The sequence below is a fragment of the Pezoporus wallicus genome, unplaced genomic scaffold (assembly GCF_028554395.1).
Source record: "Pezoporus wallicus isolate ANWC-B61680 ecotype Strahan unplaced genomic scaffold, APGP_CSIRO_Pwel_v1 contig_6274, whole genome shotgun sequence".
NCBI classification, from domain to species: Eukaryota; Metazoa; Chordata; class Aves; order Psittaciformes; family Psittacidae; genus Pezoporus; species Pezoporus wallicus.
In genome coordinates, this window is record NW_026635738.1 from 1200387 (window position 1) to 1223054 (window position 22668).

The 22668-nt window shown below is 57.4% G+C and overlaps 2 protein-coding genes across 5 annotated transcripts in view; both read right to left on the minus strand.

The window, feature by feature from the left end:
• Window positions 1-22668, minus strand: part of TSC2 (TSC complex subunit 2) — an 80480-nt gene that overhangs the window by 40291 nt on the left and 17521 nt on the right. The window lies entirely within an intron of this gene.
• The window catches only part of NHERF2 (NHERF family PDZ scaffold protein 2), a 29266-nt gene continuing 7433 nt past the window's right edge, over window positions 836-22668 (minus strand). For 3 of the 4 annotated variants that reach the window (XM_057398117.1, XM_057398114.1, XM_057398116.1), the window contains 5 exons: window positions 7540-7716; window positions 4560-4713; window positions 3347-3390; window positions 2681-2743; window positions 836-1157 (listed from right to left, as the gene is read on the minus strand). In XM_057398117.1, the coding sequence (XP_057254100.1) occupies window positions 999-1157; window positions 2681-2743; window positions 3347-3390; window positions 4560-4713; window positions 7540-7716 (597 nt within the window). In that variant the 3' untranslated portion in view covers window positions 836-998. The remainder of the gene's footprint in view (window positions 1158-2680; window positions 2744-3346; window positions 3391-4559; window positions 4714-7539; window positions 7717-22668) is intronic. The other variant, XM_057398115.1, reaches the window with a different exon arrangement.

Here is a 22668-nt window from a genome sequence, read left to right on the forward strand (position 1 = left end):
AGGACCCAGCATCAAGCCCACAGCTACAGCCCCATCCCCATGTTCCTCCCTGGAAACAGATGCTGGGTTGTGCTCATTAAGTCCAAAGAGGTTCTGCAGCATCTCATGGCTCTTGTCCTCTTGCAGTGCTGCTGGAGCCAGGCAGGCAGTACTGCTCCTCACATCACAAGGCAGAACTGGCCCCGCTCCCTGCCTTCCCCCAGCGCTCAGCACTGCACTGATGGTGTGAATGGTGAGCCCTGTGGTGTCTGGGGTTTGTGTTTAAATCCTGCCCTCCCCTCTGCAGAGCTGTCAGGGATGAAAAAGGGCTTTTCTCACCCGGGCACATGTCACTGGTGGGGAGGGAGGTTCCTAAACTAACCAGAAACATATGGGACTTCGCTTAAAAAAAACAAGGAAACAACAAACCAACCTTTTTCATTTCCAGGGCAAAGCCAACAAGAGCCATTTACAGCCACTGTCCGTGTTCCCATCGTGTGAGCAGAGGATGGGGTGCTGGGGAGGGCTGCTGGGTATACCCCAGCCTGCAGGTCCCCACCACGATGGGGGTATGAGGCCGTACAACATCGCACAAGGGCACGGAGCATCCCATGGGGCTCAGCCTGGGACCCCCACAAACCAAACACACACCCCAAATACAACTAGAAAAAGGTAATAGAAGCCTAAATGATGCAGGTAATAAAGAGTTTAAACTCTTCCAGTCCTTTCTCATAGGAACAGGGGACGGCGGGCAGCCAGAGCAAGCAAGAAGAGGAGCTTTGGTCACATTTGTCTTATGAGAATCGCTGGTGAGTAACAACAATAATAATAACAACAATAATAATAATAATAATAATAAAAAATACAAAATAAAAGGACTTTAAAATACGCCTTGTAAAAGCAACCAGTGAAGAGCAGAGCACAAAGCATCTCACGTGGACACTGAAGGACAGGGCGTAGGCACCTCAGAACGTCCAGGCTGGGGCAGGATTGAGGTGGACGGTGGCCACCAGCAAGGCTCAGAAGTTGCTGAATATCTCCCTCTTCTTGTTCCAGTCCATCTGCGGGGCTCTCTTCTTCACACGCTTGGCCCTCACCTTCTCCTTGGCCTCGGCAGCCGTTGGGCTCAGGGACAAGCCGCTCTCCTCAAACGGGTCTTTCTTCTCTATGTCCCCATCCTGCATGGAGAAGGGAGCAAAGCTGTCAGCATCCCATCACCACCACCACCACCACCACCGCACGGCCGCGGTGTCCTGCAGCGTTTCACCCCACATGCCCCAGGAGAGGCATTTCTGCAGCACAGACCACGAGCAAACACTCGGGGTGGGTTCATTGGGAGGAGAAGGTCCAAGTCCCTCCTCCGTGCCGGGCCTGTGGTTTCAATGGCGGCAGCAGCATCCGTGTGGCCACGGTGTTAATTATGACATTGCACCTCGTGGGTTGTTTTCTTTCCCCCACCTGAAGAACGTGTGGAAGTGGAAAAGTAGGAACAGAGAAGCTGCTGCCGGGGTGGAGGGAAGAGCTGCTCTGCCTGTCTGCTGGGATAATGCAGGAGGTGAAAATAGGGAAACATGGAATCATGGCATGGTTTGGGTTGGAAGGGACCTTAAAGCTCCTCCAGCTCCACCCCCTGCCACGGGCAGGGACCCCTTCCACTGGAGCAGCTTGCTCCAAGCCCCTGTGTCCAACCTGGCCTTGAGCACTGCCAGGGATGGGGCAGCCACAGCTTCTCTGGGCACCCTGTGCCAGCGCCTCAGCACCCTCACAGGGAAGAGCTTCTGCCTAAGAGCTCCTCTCAGTCTCCCCTGCTGCCCGACCACACAGAGCTCCAATGTAATGATTGCACAAGCCCTGGGCAGGTTTTCCACCAGCGCTGCAAGGTAATGGCTCCGGCTTAACGAATGCAAAGTGAAGGGGGCGGTGGCTTCCATGAGCACACCAGGGTTAAGAGCCACAGGCAAAGCCCCCACCAGCCCCAGCACCTCTGGTTCCTAGTGCAGAGGGGACCCAGCCGCCTCTGAAACACCCCACGGGAGGATGCGCTGCTCTCAGGCACCGGGACACAGCCCGGTTTCCCAACGGCACCGGATCAGGACGGGTGTTATTTAATGCTCAGGGACACACGGAGATGCCAGGCTGCAGGCGCTCGGCCATGCCTGGGCACAGCTGGCCTGCGAGGCTCCACCGGAGAAACAGCCCCAGTGCTGCAGTCACCATACCCACGCTCCTCCCATCTCGAGCGGCTCTTTACGCACTGATAAACCCCCTGTGCTCCAAGCTAACAGCTCCTTGCCTTGCTTTCTATTTCCTTTCAGCCTGCCTTGCTCCTGGTAGCAGCACTTGCACCTCACAGCTCCATCCTCCTGCCCTGTGGCTCTCCAGTATAGCTACACTTAAGATTTAAACTCCCTGTGGACATCCTTTCACCTGGCCTTGGCCAACCACCTGAAGGGGTGCTGGATCCATCCCAGCAATGCAGACACCCCCATACTGGAACCAGTGCTGTGACAGCTCATGGCTCTGTTGCGTGCACATCTACAGTGCAAGGGATAAACGAAACCTGAGGTTTGTTGCTGGGTGGATGTAAAGGGACCCAAGTCTGTGAGATAAACCTGAAAAGGCATTGCAAGGCTCTGTTACACCATAAGGCAGGTACGTACAGTGGTACGTAAAAGGGAGGGGGAATATTTGGGGGTTTTACCTCTGATTCCTTCCCAGGACTCTGAAGGTCACTGTGAGATGAAGATGTGGATCCTCCATTCAGCTAATGGGAAACACAGTGTTAGTGCACTGTGCACAGGGACAGAAATAGGGATAAAATACAAAAACTAGGCAGAAAAATCACAGGATCATGAAGGGACCTTAAAGCTCCTCCAGCTCCAACCCCTGCCACGAGCAGGGACCCCTTCCACTGGGGCAGCTTGCTCCAAGCCCCTGTGTCCAACCTGGCCCTGAACACTGCCAGGGATGGAAAATCCACAACTGCTCCATCCTGGTGGGGATGGACATCCCAGCCACTCCTCCAGGGGCAGGACCCGAGCCCTGGGACCAAAATGGGGCTGAAACCAGCCTTGTTCAACCCCTAAATTCAAGCTGCAGCAGGGAGCAGTTAAAAGCAGGCAGCAGCAGTAAAGCTGAGCTAAAGGAGCCTTGGGGACATCACAAGCATCCCTTTCAGCTCTGCAGGCTGGCATGTCACCCCGACAGGCTTCTATGTCGTAGGTGGGAGTGGAGGAAAGCCAGCAAGCTGGGAGGCTGGCCTCTCACCCCTCATCCCTCTGGACCACTCCAACACGTTCCCCTGAGCAGAGCTAACCCAGGATGCTGCCCCAGCCATCAGGGCACCCTGGAACAGGCAAACACTCACCTGAGTCTGTGCAGATCCATTTGTCATGGGCTGAGGCACCACACCTATGGACCACATAAAAACACACAGTAAATACACTCAGGTGGGACTGCTGGTCCCAGATCCCAGGCAGAACCCCCTCAGCATCACCCACCCATCGGCCATCCCTAGCCTGATTCCCCTGCCGACCCCAAGCTCTAGCAGCTCCCTGCACCTCGTCTCTTGACTTGCACCCTTGTCAGCTTGAGGTCAAAGCAGTGCAAAGAATGCAATTACTATTTCCCCCATCCCTGCAAACACCAGCATTTACCAGGACACTTCATCATCACCGCATGTGCTGTCACCGGTTCTTGATCCATGAGGAATGCATTGAGATGGCCATGAGAGATGCAGGGGCTCCAGCACCCACCCGCACCCACTGTGCATCCGTGACCCTGGCTGCATCCCCAGCACAGGGAACAAGGGCTCCTTTCTCCCCCACACAGCTCCTGCCCCAGCTCCTCCTCGAACCGATGCGCAGCATCTGACACTGCTCTCCCCAGCATCCTCTGACCCATTTCTTTGGACAAATCCCCCCATTGAGCATCCAGGAGCCGGAGCACGGAGCAGATAAGGAACAGCTCTGTTGGGAAACAAGAGCCGGGGGCAGGACGTGCTGGGCAGGTGCAGCACAACGGGTTGGGGAGCGGACAGGCAGCTTTCCCTGCCAGGTTTCAACAGCAAGGAAAACATTCGATGCAAGAGCCACCCCTGCGATCGCTGTGGCGTGAAAACCTCCCTCTGGTGCTTCTTGATGCGCACTCAGGCTCCTTCAGCACAGCAATGGGGGGGTTATTGCACTCTCCCTCCTGAGATCCCAGCTCAGCAGCCGAAAACGGAGGGGATGGAGGAGCCGCCATCAGGGAGACGTCCCAGCCCCATGCGAGCATCCCGCATCTCATCCCTCACCGAGCACCTGGCTCCCCCCCAGTGCCACCGCGCTCAGCCTCAGCCACGTTCCGGCAGCAAGTTCCCAGGTTAATCATTCACCCTGCACAAATACCCAGCTGGGTTTGGGCTCCATTAGGAAGCGTTCTCACCGCTTATAAATAGCTGGGTGGTGCTCAGGAAACAGCCAGGGGATGAGGCAGAAGGGAAACGGGACAATCCCTCGCTTCTGGAATCCCACCCAGGACACGGTGAGTCACGGGAATGGCGCAGGATCATGCAGGGAAGGCAAGGGCTCAGGGCTCACCTTTGGTGTGTTCCTCCGTGGGGGTCACCCCCAGCTTCTTGAAGTAATCATCTGTCTCGGGGTCCACCACCAGGAGCCTGGCTTCGTTCTCCCTGGACTTGATGTGGGACACGACCTCTGAGTGCCGCAGCCCCTCCACGTTTATGCCATTCACCTGCAAATCAACAGCATCAGAACCCATATCTCTGCCCCCTCCTCACTGGGCCCCCAGCAGGCTCCAATCCCCTAAGGAATGGGGTTTTCCTTGTTTAATTCCCACTGGATTGATAGAAAGGCTACAGGCATTCTCCTTCCCTTTCTTGCCATGGCCTCCTACCACCCTGGTCTGCCTGGTCCCCTGCTAGAGCATCCTTCGTGTTACCGCACACTTCTGCCTGCATCCCAAACACATCCATTGGGAATCCCAGAACCCAGGCTCCACCATCACTTCACCCACTCAGGTCCTGCCAAAACACTCTGGCTGCCCTCCTCAGCGATTCCAAACCAGCCTTCACCTTGGATGTGCCCTGGGTAACCCAGGCTGTCTGTGGGGTGCAGCCATGTAGAGGAGTGTGTCCTGCTCCCCATCCCTGCGCATCATCCCCCCTCTGCCATGGAAAGCCGTGCATTTCCCATGTCCCCGTGCCTGCAGCACGGATTCATTTCTCCCTTCCCTGCGTGCGAGCTGTGACCTGGCAGGGAACGTGATCCCTGCTCCAATTGTTCCCCGCAGCGAGGGGACAATAGTGATTTGGAGGCATTGTGCACGCTGGGGAATGAATGGCTCTTTGTCCCGCAGGGGAAGGTCTCTGCACCGCCCAGCCCCTCGCTGCTGGACCTCATTCACTGTGAGAAACTCCTGTCCCATGCTCCGGCTCATCTCCAGCAAAGCCCAGCCCATCCTTCACCCACTCAAAGGCGCCTGCCCGCAGGACAGCAGAGCCATGAGCTAATTCAGCTTGGGCAGAGAGTGCTGGTGGTGTGGAGATCACCAGGAACGGGGTAAGCTCCTCTTAAACACAGCTACTCCATCACTACAACCCTGCGGAACAAGACGAAGGCTCCACAATCTGTCTAGCACAGAAAGGACTTTGCTAGGAGAGTAGAGAGAAGGTTTTATTGGGTTTTCTAAGCCCCACATCACGTTATCTCTGCATGCTTTGGATGCACACATCTGCCAGCATCACCAGCATCAGCACGCCTCTATTCCTCTTCCTCCTGCAGACGGACAACTGCCTTCTCCCATACACACAGAGCTCAGGACTGAGCCCAGGAGTGGGATAACCCCATCCCAGCCCCACAACAGACCCAGCAGAGCCGCCCGCTTGTCCCAGTCACAGAGGGACACAGGCAAACGCTGCAGAGCCTGAGCCAGCTCCAACCTTTGGGCTCCCCTTTGCATTTGGGATGCTTGAACACAAACCTGGGGCACGAGCAGGTCCTGAGGGCCAGGACAGGGCTGGGATGGAAACGGACACCCCCTGCCCTGGCTTTGTCGATGCTGGAAACCTCAGCTGCCGGCTTGTAACCCTGCTCCATCCCCGGCAGCATCCTCCTGCCACGCCAGGTCACCCCGATTCACACCCAGCGCTCACCCCGGGTGAGCTCAGCCAGGCAGCACCGAGCTGCTCCCCCCATCCCAGCACAGGGCTGGGGGGCATCAAATATTTATCAGAGCCCCATAGAGCAGGCGGGGAGGGGATCGAGTTCCCGAGCTCGATGGCTCACCCCTCATCGCTTTGTGTGTGCCAGGCACCCGGCCAGGCACCCATCAATAAATAACACAGCCCCTCACCGTGACACCGCGGAGCTGGAGCCGCTGCCCTGCTCCCTGCATTCAGCCTGCAGGGGCTGGGAGGAGGCAGCAGCTCCCACGGCTGTGGAGCAGTTATTCATGGGGCTGGGAAGGGCTTTGGTCACAGTAATTCCCCATCTCGCTTGGCTCTGTGGGATTAAAGTGCTCTCTTCCAGCAGTGCAAGCACCATTCCGCTCTGAGCCGGCAGCGAGAGACATGGATTGGTCCCCCGGGAGGGTTTTGGGGTTCATCCTCCTCGGGAAAGGCTACACATCACCCCCAAAAGGGGACACCTGCATGATGTGATAGTAGCGAAAGGGGTGATGGCTGCTGTGCCTGGGCACTGGCTGCGGGGTCCATCCCTGCCTGTCCTGCTGTCCATGTGCTGCCCAAAGCACAGGCAGCTCTGGATGGGGAACCTTGTCCTTCAGGAAAAGCCCGAGACAAGGAAGGCAAAGGCAGGGTGTTTCCCAGCTGCATCAAATGCAAGTTGTGCAGCACTCAGAGACCAGGAAGGTTCCTCCAAGAGCAATTTCCCTCCTGTTCTTTCATGATCCATTGCCTTAGAATCTCTGCAAAGCTTTTTCCCCCCCCGTCTCCCAACACGTGCCTGGCAGTGCATCAGCTCAGCTGGGTGGCACGGACCCATCACTGTGCCCAGACACCAGACCAGAGGGTGGCTGGGCAGGAGGCCACCCCTTGTGCTGGTGGTGAGACCCATCCCATGTGTCCCCACAGCCCTTTCACTGCAGTGGGCAGATGCAGCTCCAGCACTGGGTGGCATCAGGCAATGCCATCAACTATGGGTGCTGCAGGGGGGCAGATGGACACCCATTAAGGACCTCATCTGTCCACAGGGTCCCATTGCCACCGCTAAGCCACTTGGACAAGCACAGGGGCTGCAGTTTGCCTGTGTCACCCTCCCTTGTGCCAGCAGGAGCCTGGAGCATCACTTGGGTTTCAGTGCTCGCTTTTGTCCCATGGGCTGCTGAAGGACCACAGAGCCACTGCCTAAGCACCCCCATTGGTCTCATGGCTCTGCAACAGGGGAATACATGGGAATTCTGATGGAAAAGATCATGGGATGGGAGGGGTTGTTTCAGCATCAGGCTTCCAAGGGGTCCCAACACTTCTACAAGAGGGGGACAGAAGCCAGCCAGGCAGGAACACAGCAAGGAAACCCTGGATGCTCCCTGACCCATTACCTCCACCAGCCGGTCCTGGGGCCGCAGCCCCGATCTGGAAGCCGGTGAGTCGGGATCGACCGAGCGGATGAACTGCCCCGGCCGGGACTTCTCGCTGTGCAGGTTGAAGCCGTAGCCATTGGGACCCTTCTTCAGGTGGCAGAGACGTGGGCACAGCTCCTTCTGTCCGTTTAAATCCTGCTCAATGGAGAGACAAGAACACGGGGGTTAATTTATAGCTTTGGCTTCGCTCTCAAGCAGATGCCATCATAAATAAAGCTACCAAGGAAGCCCCGTATCTGTACCCTGTCCTCCCGCTCCCCCGAGCAGGGACAGGGGAACAAACGAGTTTCCTCTCATTGAGGCTATTTTCGAAAGCCAATTGTCCAAAACCGCTCCAGAAAGATTAAAACAAAACAAAAAAGTGCATTTCCTTCACCAGATAAAGTCCACCCATGCACCAACCCCCCCCCAGCACCAGCAGAGCCCCACCAGACCCGAGATGAAGCACACAGGGTCACTCAAACATGGAATTAACCTTGCTTATTCAAGGCAGTGCCATGCCCTTGGTCCTAGTGACAGCAGCATCACCCGTGGGTATGATCACCTCCCAGCAAAGGGGTTCCAGGGCAATGAACCCCACTCTTGCTATAGGATGAACAGCACAGGAGCACGGGAGGAGTCGAGTGCTTTCCCCCTATCCATGGAAAATGCTTTATGGCTCCTCAGGGGGGCAAACACCAGCTCTCCTCCAGGTCTGCAGGACCCATTATGTTCCCCTGGATGCTGCTCCCCTCTCCAGTCCCTTCACTGAGCAGCATTGGCTCTGGCACAGCACTGCATCCCTAGCAAGGGGGATACAGGCTGTCATTTCCACCCGTGCTCTAAAGCAGAGCAGCCCCTGTGGCTGGGTTTTAATCTCCCATCGCAACAAGCGCGTGAACAGACCAGGTTTTATTCACATCATTCCTGGTGAAATCTCGCCTCGCTTTTCCTTTCAAATCATAAACCCACGCTGCAATTTCCTCTCCAGGCCAAAAGGCACTGTGAAACGCCAAGCCTGCCTCCCACCCTGCCCGGGGATGTCCTCCCTCCTCCGACACCTCTGCAGCTCTGCACTGGCTCCATGCTGGAGCTGCCTTTGCCAACAGCCCCTTGTACTCCCAGGGCCTTGGGGTTATTCCTCCAAAACACCCTCAATGCTGTTTAAAAGCTGCTTCCTCGCCAGGAAGCGCAACAGGAGCTGGGGGCACGCAGGGATGATGCCAAGGGGCTCCAGATGCTCATGAACCCTGTGTGGCACCAACCAAAGGATGCTTCCCCCTGGAACTTGCTCCCTCACCTCAAGCTCTTCCAAACCACAGCCCCTGAGGCCAGAGCACCAAATTCCACACAAAACCACTTGGAAAGGAGTCAGCAGCGCCCATAGCAGGCATTGGGGCACACCTGGACCAGCTGCAAACCATGCCTGAGCATTTCATGGAATCAGACTGGTCTGGGTTGGAAGGGACCTTAAAGCTCCTCCAGCTCCAACCCCTGCCACGGGCAGGGATCCCTTCCACTGGAGCAGCTTGCTCCAAGCCCCTGTGTCCAACCTGGCCTTGAGCACTGCCAGGGATGGGGCAGCCACAGCTTCTCTGGGCACCCTGTGCCAGCGCCTCAGCAACCTCACGGGGAAGAGCTTCTGCCTAAGAGCTCATCTCAGTCTCCCCTCTGGCAGGTTAAAGCCATTCCCTTGGGCCTGTCCCTGCAGGCTCTCATCCCAAGCCCCTCTCCAGGTTTCCTGGAGTCCCCCTTCAGGCACTGGAGCTGCTCTAAGGTCTCCCCTTACGGAGCCTTCCCTTCTCCAGGCTGAACATGGCAATGCAGTTTTCTATTAAGAACCCCCTTGTGCCATCAGCACCTCAATGCACGGGTTCTTAAATGGGAAAAATCATCAGTGCAACATCCATACATGAGCACAGCCCAGCTCCTGCCCCGCAGGATGGGGCTCCCAGAGCACTTCAGTCACCTGCTCAGCACAAGCCAGGACCAGCCCCATCAAGCACCATGACCCTGTGCTCGCATCCTCTCTCCTCCATATGGATCCAGCATGCCTGGACTTTTCCCATGGCCCCAGGGCAGTCGGATCACCCCGTCTGCAAACATTTCCAGCCTGCCTCCAGCTCTTCAAACACTGAAGAAAACAGGAAATGATTCAACTGCCCAAAGCGGGTCAGGTCCATGCGACCTTAAAGGATGCAGGGGGCTCTGGGCAGCTCAGCTAAGGGGATGTGCCCTGTAAGCAGGGTGGGATATGTCTGGGATCACCTATTTGGGTTTAAAATGGTTTTTAAAGCATTCTCCTCTTGCTGCCAAAGCTCTGACCCTGTGAGAATGGAGCAGCACGAAAACACTGAGAGAATCACCCCGAAACGCTGCGCTTTGGGTGCCATCCCAATGTGGGGTACCCAGGAACTTGCAGGCAGATGCAGGCGGGACACGGCAGCAGGGCCGGCCCCCTCTGCATTGGGGGATCCCATGCGATCACCAGGGAAATCAAATCCCTCAATAAATAAACCACACAGGGGAAAGCTTCGTCTGCAGGATCCCTTTGGCTGCAAGCGTGGTGATCGCTGCCATGTCCTCCATGGGGTCATTCTTTCACCCCAAAAACCGGAGCTCAAGGTCCTGAACTGAAATGGGTTCGAGTCCTTTAGAAGCAAATTACCCCCCCCAATTCAGCATCTGTCCTGAACAGAAACCCTCGCACAAAGCTGCTCATCCTCCCGCAATCTCAGCCACTGAACAAACCAGGTCCCAGCCCACAGCTCAGCAAAGCCCCTCTCTGGGGCTGAGCATCCCCTGCTGCTCCCGCGGCTGCACCCGTACCCGCTCTCAACACGGAGCCGCTGCAGCCCTTGCCAGCGCCGCTCTGTATTCCCTATGTGAGCGGTGCCAGCGTTCCCTGGTTGGGTTCTGGGAAGAGATTCCCTAAGCTCCCACAGGGATTTTGCCTTTGTGAAACGCAAACCCCGCCACGAAGCGCTCCCGGCAGCCGTGGACGTTATCTGGGTTCGCCAGAGCCCCGCCAACGTTCCCTCCTGCAGGAATACTTCAGCTCTGCTTGGGAGGAGGCTTCGCCTCCCTGTTACACGCCAACAACATAAAATGCAGCTTGAGTTGGATTCACTTCTAGGCTAGAAAGCAGCAGGAATTCACTGCAGTGTTGTCCATTTGCATGCAAAACCAGGCACAGAACGAAGCCAATTTCCTTCCTCTAGGAATCCAGCTACTGCCAGCGGCCACTCGTTCCATCAGCTGGATTAGGAAGCAATGGCACATCATACCCCACCTCTATATGCTCCATCTATACCCATCCACAGGCATGCGTGTGCCAATAAAGGCTGCCTGCATCCTAAGTGCATTCCCACACCACCCCTGGCACTGCTGCTCGAGGCAAATCACGGTCCCCTTTCGAAGGAAAAAGGTTTCGGAAGCGCTGCTCAAGCTGCTCCATTTAAAGCTGCACAAACAAGACATTAAATAACAATGAAAGGCTTCCAATTAAACATTAAACCACCCCAAACACGGCTTGGGTGCTGCCAGCTCTCACAAAACCACTCCAGCACCTGAGTTGTTTTTCCCCTTTAGTTTCCAAGGCTGCTGCTGGGAACAGGGTCCCCCAAGGACATCCCTTGGCTCAACAGTGTCCCCTAAAGCCTCTCCCCCAGCACGGAGCTGGATGCTTCAGGCACACTCCACTATGGGGCTGGCATCACCAATGTCACCAGCTCTGATTAACGGGGTTTTCCATGTCATTCATTAGTACATGGAACCTCCCTGCAGGCAGAACCCACCTGAGGAAGCACCCAACCTGATTCCTGAAACACAGACATCTCCTGGATTGACCCTGGAAAAGCTCTTCCCTGGCTCCAGCACCCACAGATGAGCCCAGATCAATGCCATGAGGCTGCTGGTGTCAGAGACCCACTCGCCCTCCCCATGGACCCTGTGCTGTCACCGTGCTCCCCCACCACCATCCCAAAGGATGCTAACTCATACAACCAACCTGTGCCTTTAAACCATCACTTGCAGCCTGACTGGAGCAGGAATGGGGATGAAAAGGGCTTCCCAAAGACCTCTCTGCCACAGAGGCCCAGGTTTTGAGCAGAACACAGACACCGCAGGCTGCACGATGCAAACTTGCCACCAGGAACGGCCATGGGTCCAAAGCAGCGGTGGCCAGGTCCCAGGACCATCTCCAGCCCCTCTGCCCCACAGCTCCCCATGCTGCACAGGCAAATGCACACGCCATGGGCTAAACCACCTTGGAAAGTCACTCTTTGGGGGTTTATTCCAGGAATAAAACACCAGTATCAGCACAGATACCTGGCTTTCCCAGGTGCTCCAGGAGAGGAGGAGGAAGAGGAGGACACAGAGCACCCACAGAGCAGGTCTAGTGGCTATGGCCAGGTCAGTACCACCTACTACAGGAACCTGTAGGTCCCAGCACACCGTGGCTCCTGCAGACCAATGTGCCGAAGCCCCGATGCTGCAGTGCACCTCAACAAGGGGGGTTCAACCCTGAACCCCCTCCATGGCTCAGCACAGCCAGGAAGCACGCAGTGTTCCACAGCAGCATCCAACGGTGGCACTGCAATGGGAATGGGACCTCCAACCCCACTCGTCCCCACTGGAATGGGGATTAGGTCAAACCAAGCTGAGCTCATCCGCCATAGGCATGACAACCACCTCTGCCCATCACAGCAGCGTCAGGGCTCAGCACCTCATCCGCTCAAACCTGCTTGAACCACCTCACCCCCAGCACCAACCTCAGCCTCCAGGGCCCATCCTGGTGGGCTTTGCCATTTCCTGGGAGTGTCCAAATCGGCTCTAATCACCGCTGTTGGGAATTGCACCACCTGGATACACTCCAGGCTCCGGATCGCCCTGCCACATGTCAAACCTTTCCTCCTCTGCTCGGCGGAGCGGGAGAAAGAGGCAGGAGCGGTCCAGCCCCGTTTACATTGTTAGCATAGTTTCTTTTAAGTCAGCTCCCGTAGTGTTTCCTCTCCTTCCACACGTGGTTTCGGTCAGAAAACACCTCCTTTGCTCCCCTGCTCCTTGTAAAGAAAGCCTCAGCAGCAGATCCCAAGGGACACGAGGCTCCTTTCCTGCTCCAGGACCACCTTGGGATGCTGAGATGTCCTGGGACGGAGAGGGGACACTGCTCAGGGCCTCAGTGTCCATCCCCACTGTCTTGCCTCAAGATGGGACCTCTCCATCCCTGCATTTGGCTTCTCTGCTGCAGGCAGCGAGCACCAAGGGATGCGCAGGGAGGGATGCTCGCTCAGGGAGGGAGGGATGCTCGGCCACCTTTGGGGGTCACAGAGAAGAAGGGCAGCTCCAGCAGTGCAGGATCCTGCCCCAAACCCCATCACGCAAAGCAGCGAGGGGCAATGGTAGGAGCCGGGAAGGAGGAACCCATGCAGGAAGGAGCCTGGGGCCACAGCACCACCAGAACAAGGGGCCCATTTACATCCGGCCCGACACGGGCACCCTCCCTTGGCAGCAGTGGTTCTACTGGCAGCCGAGCTGAGCCGCGGGCAAGCTTTAATTGCCATGATTACTACTCCAGTGTCATTGGGAGCCCAAAGGCTGCTGCCTCTGCTCGCAATTGAGGGATGCGCTTAACTTCAAGCAGCTGATGCGGGAAGGGGAGGGAGCTCCTCACATCCCCAGCATAAAACCCCACTGCCTTTCACACCACACAGATGAGGGAGGCTGGGAGGAGGAGGAGCCCTCCCCACAGCCCTGCTCGCCATGAGAACCAGGGAGGCTTTGGGCTCCCGCCACGGCCAGGAGCAGGAATACCGCCTCCATCCACTGCCGTGCCAGGGAGCCGCTGCAGCGGGGCTGGTTTTCATTCCCCTTCCCCCAGGAATGACTCAAGTTTTCCCATTAAAGCAGCAGCACCAGAATGGGGGCTATTGTAGCCCTGCACACACACACCCCCAGGGCCAGGGGGACCTCGGTGACACGTCGGGGAGAGACAAGTGCCGATGGCAAATGTCAAAGGAGCCTTCAAAGCCAGCCTGAAAGCACTGCAAGGGGGGAGGCAGAGCACCCCCAGGTCTGTGCTGCAGGGTGAGGACGTGGCAGCAATCCCACCATCCCCATCACTGGGAACAGGGGAGCGAGGATGCTCCTGGCGCTTCCCAAGCCTCGGCTGGTCCTCAGCTCCACACCGGGATGCTGCAGCTCCCCCCCGTATGCTGCTGGGAAGGGCTCTGGGGCTCATTCCCTCCTTCCCTCCCTCCTTCCTGCACACGTTCCACCCAGCTCCATCCCCCGGCTCAGTCTCAGCCAGCGCCGAAGCGGCTCAAGCTCCAGATGTTGGTGAAATGCTATAAATAACAGAGGGGGAAGGGGAGCCTGGCGTCCCACCAGCCCCAGCTCACCCAAACACAAGCACATGCTCCCCTTCCCCGCAGGACCTGGCTGCTGATGGGGCTGGGGAGCAGGGAGGGTTCCAGCACCCACAGGTTGCCCTGGATAATGAGACTCTCCCCCCTCCCCAGCACAAGGGGGGCAATGGGAGGTTTTCCACCAGCCAGGCCAGGAATAAAAGCACAGGCAGGACCCAGCTCCGTAAACACCCTGCTTCCATTTTTACACAGCCATAACTCTAATTACACCCGCCCCGCCAGCCGAGGAGGTGTTCTGGCTCTGACACCAGTGGTCAAGAGAAAAACCTCATTTCCATCTCCAATACAGACCCAACGACCTGACTGGCGCTCGTTGTTAAAGCTCACTGCTTCACAGCATCACCTGAGCAGCAGCGGCTGCTTCCTCCACATCATAACAACCAGGGGAAGGTACCAGATGCTCCAGGGATGAGCAGAGACTATAGCAGTCCCATGGCCCTGAGAGAAAAGGAGGGACTCAAACACACCTGAGCCACCATGAAACACCTTTTGGCAGAGCCTGACATGAGCAGAGTGATCCTAAACGTCACCGGAGTTATCTTCAGCATCACCAGTTATCTTCAGCATAGAATCATAGAATAGTTAGGGTTGGAAAGGACCTTAAGATCATCTAGTTCCAACCCCTGATCACTGGGAGGAGATGAGGGATGCTGCAGGTTCCTGATGGTGCTGGAACAAACACCTTGGTGTCACCACTCACCCAAACTGCCCAGCACAGCCCTGCCCTGCCCTTCCCAAATGGAGGCTCTGGGGTTTTGTAGCTTGTTTCAATTGCTGCCATTATTCCAATTGCTCCGGCTGGGCTGCACTGATAGGACTACTACAAGAACAACTCGGGGTGTTTTAACAGCAAAAGACATTGAGCTTTGTGCTGCTTCCCCCCCAGCATCCTCACTGCAGCCCAGGCGGCTCAGTCTGGCACCTTGATGCTTGTAGGATCCACACCGGTACCCACCCCCAGCGCCCTCGGGATGCATCCTGCTGCTTTCCCAGCCAGCACAGCACAAAGGGGATGAGTGAGGACGGCAGGAAACGGCCAAATGCTTGCAGTGCACAACGGAAGGCATCCAGCACAGGTACTCAGCAGGATCTGCAGCCAAGTGTGGCTGATGGGGTGATTTGGGTATCTTCAGGGAGTCTCCAGCCCCTGCGGTGGATAGGAACACTGAGACAGGGGCTGGGGTGACAACAGGTCCCTGGTCACAGCCCCTGTGAGGAGGAGGAGGAGATGTGCAATGGAAACCCTGCGCCCACAGGAGCAGAAGGATGATGCCCACAGATGGGGACTGAGCCTCAGCAGGGACCTGCCCCCCCCCCCCAGGGACACTCACCCTTCCATGGCAATGCAAAAGCAATCAGGAGACGTTAATGAGGTTCATCGCTGTCCCCTGGCACTGCAGGAGCAGCAAGAAGAGGCACAAACCCTTCCCAGAGCCACGCATCAGTGTCTGGGTCTCCCCCATGCCTGTACATCCCAACCTGGTCCCATCCATGCACTATGGGATGCAAACCCCGTAGGAGAGCGGGATGACTGTGCCAGCACCCTGCAGCAGAGCCAGCCCCAGCCATGACAAAAGGTTCTTATCCCGAAACCACCAGGCAGGAGAAAACAAGAGCAGGAAGGATGTGAAGGGTGGGGAGGACGCCTGATCTCCATCATCCAGCCCACGGTGACAGTGCTGCCAGGAGGGGCTGCCCCGCAGGACAGCGCAGCACCCAACCCAGCACCCTGCACCAGAGCAGGGTGATCACAGAACAGTTTGGGTTGGAAGGGACCTCAAAGCTCAACCAGCTCCAACCCCTGCCACGGGCAGCGACACCTTCCACTGGAGCAGCTGGCTCCAAGCCCCTGTGTCCAACCTGGCCTTGAGCACTGCCAGGGATGGGGCAGCCACAGCTTCTCTGGGCACCCTGTGCCGGTGATGGGAAAACCATTTCACTGATGGCTTCCCATCAACATTTCACCTTTAAGGAACTTGCTGCCACAGAAATGAGAGCCTGACCTTATCCACTGACGCCTCAAGCAAGGGGTAAGCCTGGATTTGCCCCTCTCTGCAACCCCCAGTGCTGCGCCAGCTACGGCATTATGGAAATCCCTGAGCACAAAGGGGCCTCTCAGGAGAGGGGGTGCAGGCAGGCCCCAGCCAGGTGAGGACCACACATCCCAGCGGGGACAAACCCGGGTGAGCTTCCCCACAGTCACATTCCCCGGCTGATGTGGGAACTCCATCCCAGGCTGGCTCCATGGGGTCCATCTGCTCCCCCCAGCAGCGATGCCTCCGGCTGCGCTGTCCCGGCTGCAACTCCACAGCTGGGGAATTTCTCAGCCACAAGTTGAGAAGCAGCTTTTTTCCCTTCCCCGGTTGCTGGCTCAGAGAGTGAAGGGGCTGGAGCCAGGAACAGCAGCACAGGCTTGGCTGGGAGCTGGGAGCAGCTGGAATGGCCCAGGGAGAGACAGGCAGGGAGGGAGGAGGATGGAGGAGACCGAAACCCCCATGTGCATGTGTTGTCTTTAAGAGAGACTTTTCCAGCACCATCTGCCAAGGGAACATGCAACCGGGATACCGGCGAGCTCCCCTGCTCCGGAGGGATCAGCTCCGGGAGAGCAGCGGGGGTCCTGGCAGGCTGGGATTTATCCAAGGAATGGGGGGATCTCTGTTCTGGATTCCAATGGATCTCTCTGGATCCTGAAGGATCTGTTTTCCGGTGGGTAGGGAGGAATGGAGGCGAGGAGCGTGGGTGACGGTGCATGGCTGGAGCTGCTGGAACAGGGGGAAAAGTCCTTCCCACGCTCACCATGAACCCCCAGGCGAGGGGAGGGATTGCTGCGGACAATGGGAAGGCAGAGGGAGATGCTGGGAATGAGCTTCCCGGAGCTCACAGGCCCTGGGGGAGAGCCGTGCCCTGCTCCACAGCACCCCCAGTCAGAGGCGCGATTGCCACACACGCCAGCATCCTCAGCACGGATCGGGGATAGGGGACTGATCCCAAATGGAGCCTCCTGCACAGGACGCGGCCCAAAGCGCACCCTGCACCAGAGCCTCGCACTCTCAAACCGCTGACCGCAGCGTGTCAGCCTGCCCTTTGGACTCCTCAGCTTCTGGCTGAGGCCAAGCCTTGAGCAATCACAGTCATTCATTAATGCTGGCCCCATTCGTTACCTTTAATAACCCCGGGTCATTAGCGGCAATCCGGTCACACCAGCTTTGGGCTCCCGCAGCAGTGATGCTGAGGGAAATCCCCCTTGAGCTGGTGGGAGCTCTTGTGCAGGTCAGTAACTGACCCACAGCCCTGCAGAAAGCTGCTGTTAGCAGAGACGTCTGCAATGGGATGGGGAAGCCTGTGTTCCGCACCATGGACCACCAAGGACATGGCTCCTCGTCCTCCCTGTGAGCCCCTTCCCTAGAGGAAGAGGTAACGGGTGCTCTATTTAGACTTGCAAAGCCTAATATATCCCACATGCAGGATGAGACACACACTGCACAAGCCATATACTGAACCCTTCAAGGATGATCTTCTCCCTTTGCTCTGCCACCAAACCCACCCCATGTCCATGCCCAGAGGATGAGGGATGCGACGGAACCTTTGGACGCAGCGGGATGCATCCACAGGGCTTGCTGCACGCTCACCACTGTCCCCATCATCCCCATCACAGGGGCACCCGTGCACAGCCCCAGCCCGGCCCCTGCCCGGGCAGGGGGGGGAACAGGCTCTGCTCTGTGAGCGCCGGGACCAGGGAAGTTCAAGAGTTGAGCACCAATATTTGTGTTGGCCGGGCAGGGCTCGCAGGAGGAAACGGGGCAGGGGGAGGGCTCCCGACATCCTCTGCATTCCTTAGAGTGAAAGTAAAGGCAGCGCCGTGGCACCCGCGCTGGGGTTAACCCCATGTGAGGCCGCTTGGCTTGGAGAACCCTGCAGTAAAACAGCCGGGGGTGCACGATTCCACAAAGCAGGAACGAGGGGGCCTCGGTCCCAGCCCTCGGCTCCGCACACGAGCTGCTCCCTCCTCCCTAAACCCCGCAGCTCAAAGCTTGTGCACAAAATCTGCCCACGGAGCTGAGCTGGACGCAGCACACAAAGCTCTGCCTGGGGCTCTCCTTAAGCTCCCCCCCCCCCAATTCAATCCTCCTTCATCCTCCCATTGCAAAACCAGCCCTATCCCACAACACTGCTGGAAAACACGGGATCAAACCGAGACCTGACGCAACCGGGGAGCATCATTGCTCACTCAGCTCATTCCATGGCGATGCCCGGCTCCAGAAATGCCGCGTTTTAAACCCAGCTCCTTAAAAGCTACAAGACCACAGAAGATGCTCCCCGCCTGCCAAGCGCTGCAGGGAGCTGGACACGGGGCCAGGGGCTGGTGCTTATCTGCAGCCGGGGCAGCCCAACAGCCCCTCCGTGCTGGGGCAGATAAGGAGGTCCGGAGGCAGCTCTGCCAAAGCCGGGTGGTCCAGGACCAAGCGTGCTGGGAAGGATCTGCTGTGATAACCCCGGAGGCAGCGCCAGGCTCCGGCTGCTCCTGCTGATAAAGCCGGGTGCGCGGTGCCCGGCACACGGCGGTGCGGGCTGCGGGGCTCCCGGCAGCCTCCGAGCCCATGGGAAGGGCTGAGGAGGAGCAGGACAGGCGCAGGAACAGCCCCGGCACAGAACCAAAGGGGGATCGAGGCACCAGCAAAACCCAGCACCCGCTTCAAGGAGCGGCACGGGGTGATTTTGGTGCCCGTGTCCCAGGCACCTCTCCACTGTTCCCAGGTACCCCATCCCAGGGACATGGGGCTCAGACTCAGTCAATGGGAGCCCTGCGCTCATTAACAGCTGCCGGAGGAGAGCAGGGAACCCTTCCAGGCAAAGCACACTATTCACCCCTCTTAGAACTAATTAGGGCTTGCCTTAATGAAATCCTGCTAAGCATGAACAACCCCAGGGCCGGAATTAACTGATTTACCTGGGACGGCCTTTGGCTGCTGGAGGGACTGCTAGCGAGCCAGCCCAGCACCAGCTACGGACACAGCAAGGCTGGAGCTGTTGGGGGGCTTGGGAAGAGGCACTGGAAACAGGCTCCATGGAACAGCATCCCAACCTAGGGAATGTTGGCTCAGGTACAGCCCCATCCGCACCGTGGGAGCTCAACCCACCAAGGCAGGAGCAGAGGGATTAGCCCTCCTACCACCCCTTTGTGCCGCTCTTCTTTAACAGGATTAGTCCCTGTGAGTCCCTAAGAGGGTTTAATCCCATAACACCATGGGGGGAGCAATGGGGGTCCTGCTGGGACCATGCAGGTAATGGGGTTTACAGCAGATAGCAACAGAGGGACCCAGAACCACATCCAGACACCAACGCACTGCAGCTCCCAGCCCCAGTCCCTTCTCCATCACATGGGATGGATCAGTGCTGGGGCTGGAGACCCCAGGATGCCCACAAAGCAGCCCCAGTACCTACTAGGAATGCTCTTACCTTCTCCTTGCACACAAAACTCCTCTGAACGTGGCTTTCACAGCCCCATTACTAACAGACATCTGCCACCAGTTTATTTCACCCAGTAACAAGCCCTTGCAACGCTTTAGTGGGAAAAGAGACACACTGAGCCAACAAAACGCAGCTCCAAGCCTGGTTATGGCTCAGACACACGCAGCAGCAGGGCCGAAACACTCGGGAGCCCAAGCAAAAGCTGTAATGAAATTAAACCACGATACGGATCTTGCCAGGAGTGATTATGTCGACAGCTTGGGCTTTAATTCCCCATTTATAGAGACCTGTGGAGCTGGAGAGCCCTTGGCTGATAAGAGTTGAATTTTCTCTCTCTCATACCCCAATCCGGAGTCTCCCAAGCCCACTGCCTGTAAAATCTCCATAGCTAGAGACAGACCAAGGACAGGAGCCAAAACCAGGCTCGATGTAGGCCTTAATTTATACACTGAGATCTCCTATAGTGCTGGGTAAATCACTTCACCTCACAGCCTTAGCCTCCCAGCCCAAAGGGCAGGAGTGAAGCGCCCAGAGGCAATGCCACAGCCATCACATTGCACTCGCATGCTGCTGGGGCTGCAAGCAGTAAAGACATGCTTCCTTATGGATTGAAAGGAGCCCTTTAAAACCTCACTAGGGACTTGGGTGTATCTGGCCCGCAGCTGGTCCCCTTCAGCACAGGAATGCTGTAAGTCAGCATTCACAGGGCACCTTTGCTCCATGTGTTCCCATTCCCCACAAGCAACTCCTTAACACCAGCACCTGCGCCCTTGGGTGGGAGCAGCCTCAAAGCAGGAGGAGCTGGGATTCACCCAGACCTGCAGCATCACCACCAGGTCCTGGGTCTAGCTCCTGGAGATGCTTTATCCACAGAGGCACCAGGGACGGTCCTGGATAAGAGGCTGGAAGCATTTGGTGTGTCCCCTCCTCCACAACTCATCTGAATCTCGGGAATAAATAGAGAATCCAAAAAAAACAAGCAAAGCCAATATTGGTTTAGGGTTTCCTCCACTACGACAGGACCAGGAGCGCAGCAGCAAGGAGAGACACCAAGGGATGGAGCCGAGCCCCAGCGGAGGCTCTGTGCCGCTGCCAGGGCACACGCAGAAAGCCCTGGTGCTGCCAGATGAGTTTTCATTTACTTGAAACCATTTAATACTTTTCCTATTGAACAGAGCCATTAAAGAGCTGGCGAGGAGCCACTTGCAATGGGGCTCTTATTAAAGCAAGCTGCCCGAGTGCATCCCTGCGAGCAGAGGAAGGGGTCAGGGCCGGCTCTGCCGGAGCAAGCTGCATTCCCAGTGCCTCCCATTTAATACCGGTTTCCCAGTCATTTTAAGGGCAAGGTTTGGATTACTGGAGGATGCAGAAGGGAGCATCACCGGCTGGACCACACGTGGCATCTCTTGGTGTCAGCACCATGACGACACGACACGCAGGCAATGCGCTGGGATGCAAACCCTCCCCATGTGCCTTCCCTATTCCCAGGGAGGTGCAGGGTACCAAGTGTGACCCCAATATCCCCCCACAGGACCGGGTGTCCCTTGGGAGCGTGTGGCCCCACGAACAAAGGCCCCTGGCAGGGCACAGCTCCTCCCAATGCTGATCTGCTCCTGCCCCCCGCTCCCTTCCACTCGCTTTGTGTTCCACTAAAAATATCCCAGCAGAGGAAGTCTGTGCCGCGGGGTGGATGCTCTCCTCCCCGGGAGGGGCTTCCTGCACTGAAATAACCCCCTGCGAGCTCCTCCATGGACCCACTGCTCACACCGAGCCCAGGCAGGAGAGCTGCTGCCCTCCCTCTGTACCCACAGCTCTGGGGTGCTTGGGGTGACAAGGCAGGCATAGAATTAGGGAATGGTTTGGGTTGAAGGGACCTTAAAGCTCCTTCAGCTCCAACCCCTGCCACAGGCAGGGACACCTTCCACCAGAGCAGCTTGCTCCAAGCCCGTGTGTCCAACCTGGCCTTGAACACTGCCAGGGATGGGGCAGCCACAGCTTCTCTGGGCACCCTGTGCCAGCGCCTCAGCACCCTCACAGGGAAGAGCTTCTGCCTAAGAGCTCCTCTCAGTCTCCCCTCTGGCAGGTTAAAGCCATTCCCCTTGGCCTGTCCCTACAGGCCCTTGTCCCAAGCCCCTCTCCAGGTTTCCTGCAGCCCCTTTAGGCACTGGAGCTGCTCTAAGGTCTCCCCTCAAGGAGCTTTCCCTTCCCCACACTGCTGGAGCTCAAGCCCACCCGCAGCACCAGCCCTGACTCCTGACACACGATGCCGGGAGCCCAGCACCATCAATAATGCAGCAGGGTCAGTGCCCGCATGGGGCCGAGGCTTCCCCGCAGCTCCACCGCTGCCATAGGGGCCGCATGGAGGTGCTGATCCCAAAGGCAAGGCTGGCAACACCCACCTAAAGAGCTGCAGTGGGAAGGGCAGAGACATGGGCACAGCTCCATGGGCTTCCCCAAGCTCTGCCTGCACAACGGTCCAGGTTGGACCCAGGGCTGGATGCTGCAGGGGAGTGCTTTAATTTAAACCATGCCCTTTGTTTTGGGGTATTTTTCCTTTAATCCCGTAATTACTGCAGCCCGTTCTGCTCAGGGCGGGTTCATTACATCCTTGTGGTTATTCTACAAGCCCTAAGGTTTGGGCCTCAACTGAGCTGGCAAAGTTCTCCCAAAACATCTGTCCCGCGTTATCCCCCTTCCAGCGCTGCGGCACAAAGCTGCCGGCTCAGGATGCTGCAGAGCAGCACAAAAGCTCCCATTCCCGACCCAAACAGCAGGGTAAATATTCACTGTCGTGACGGCAGCGCTGCCACCACTGCAGGTCCCAACAGGCACCCGGCACCCATCCATCCTCCTGCGGAGCCCAGCGCATCAGCTCCGGCACAGGGCAGCTCCTGCCAGCAGCAGCAGCACTCGGGTGACACTGACATTGTGTCCCCCCCTCAATTCACAACCGGCTGCTGATTCCCCTGCATTAAACTTCCCAGGTCCAACGGGCTGCTGGGATCTGGCAGCTACACACAGGGGGTTGTTTCCCAATGCAAAGCTCCCTTTGCACACCCACCCCCTGCAGACGGGAGCAGTGATGGAGGGGGATTGCATCACCGTGACCGTGCCTCAGTGGCTTTATGGCTGCTGTTTTGCCTACAAACACACCTGGAGCAGGCGGAGAGGCAGCAAGTCCCAAGGACACAGAAGGGTTTGTGTTGGAAGG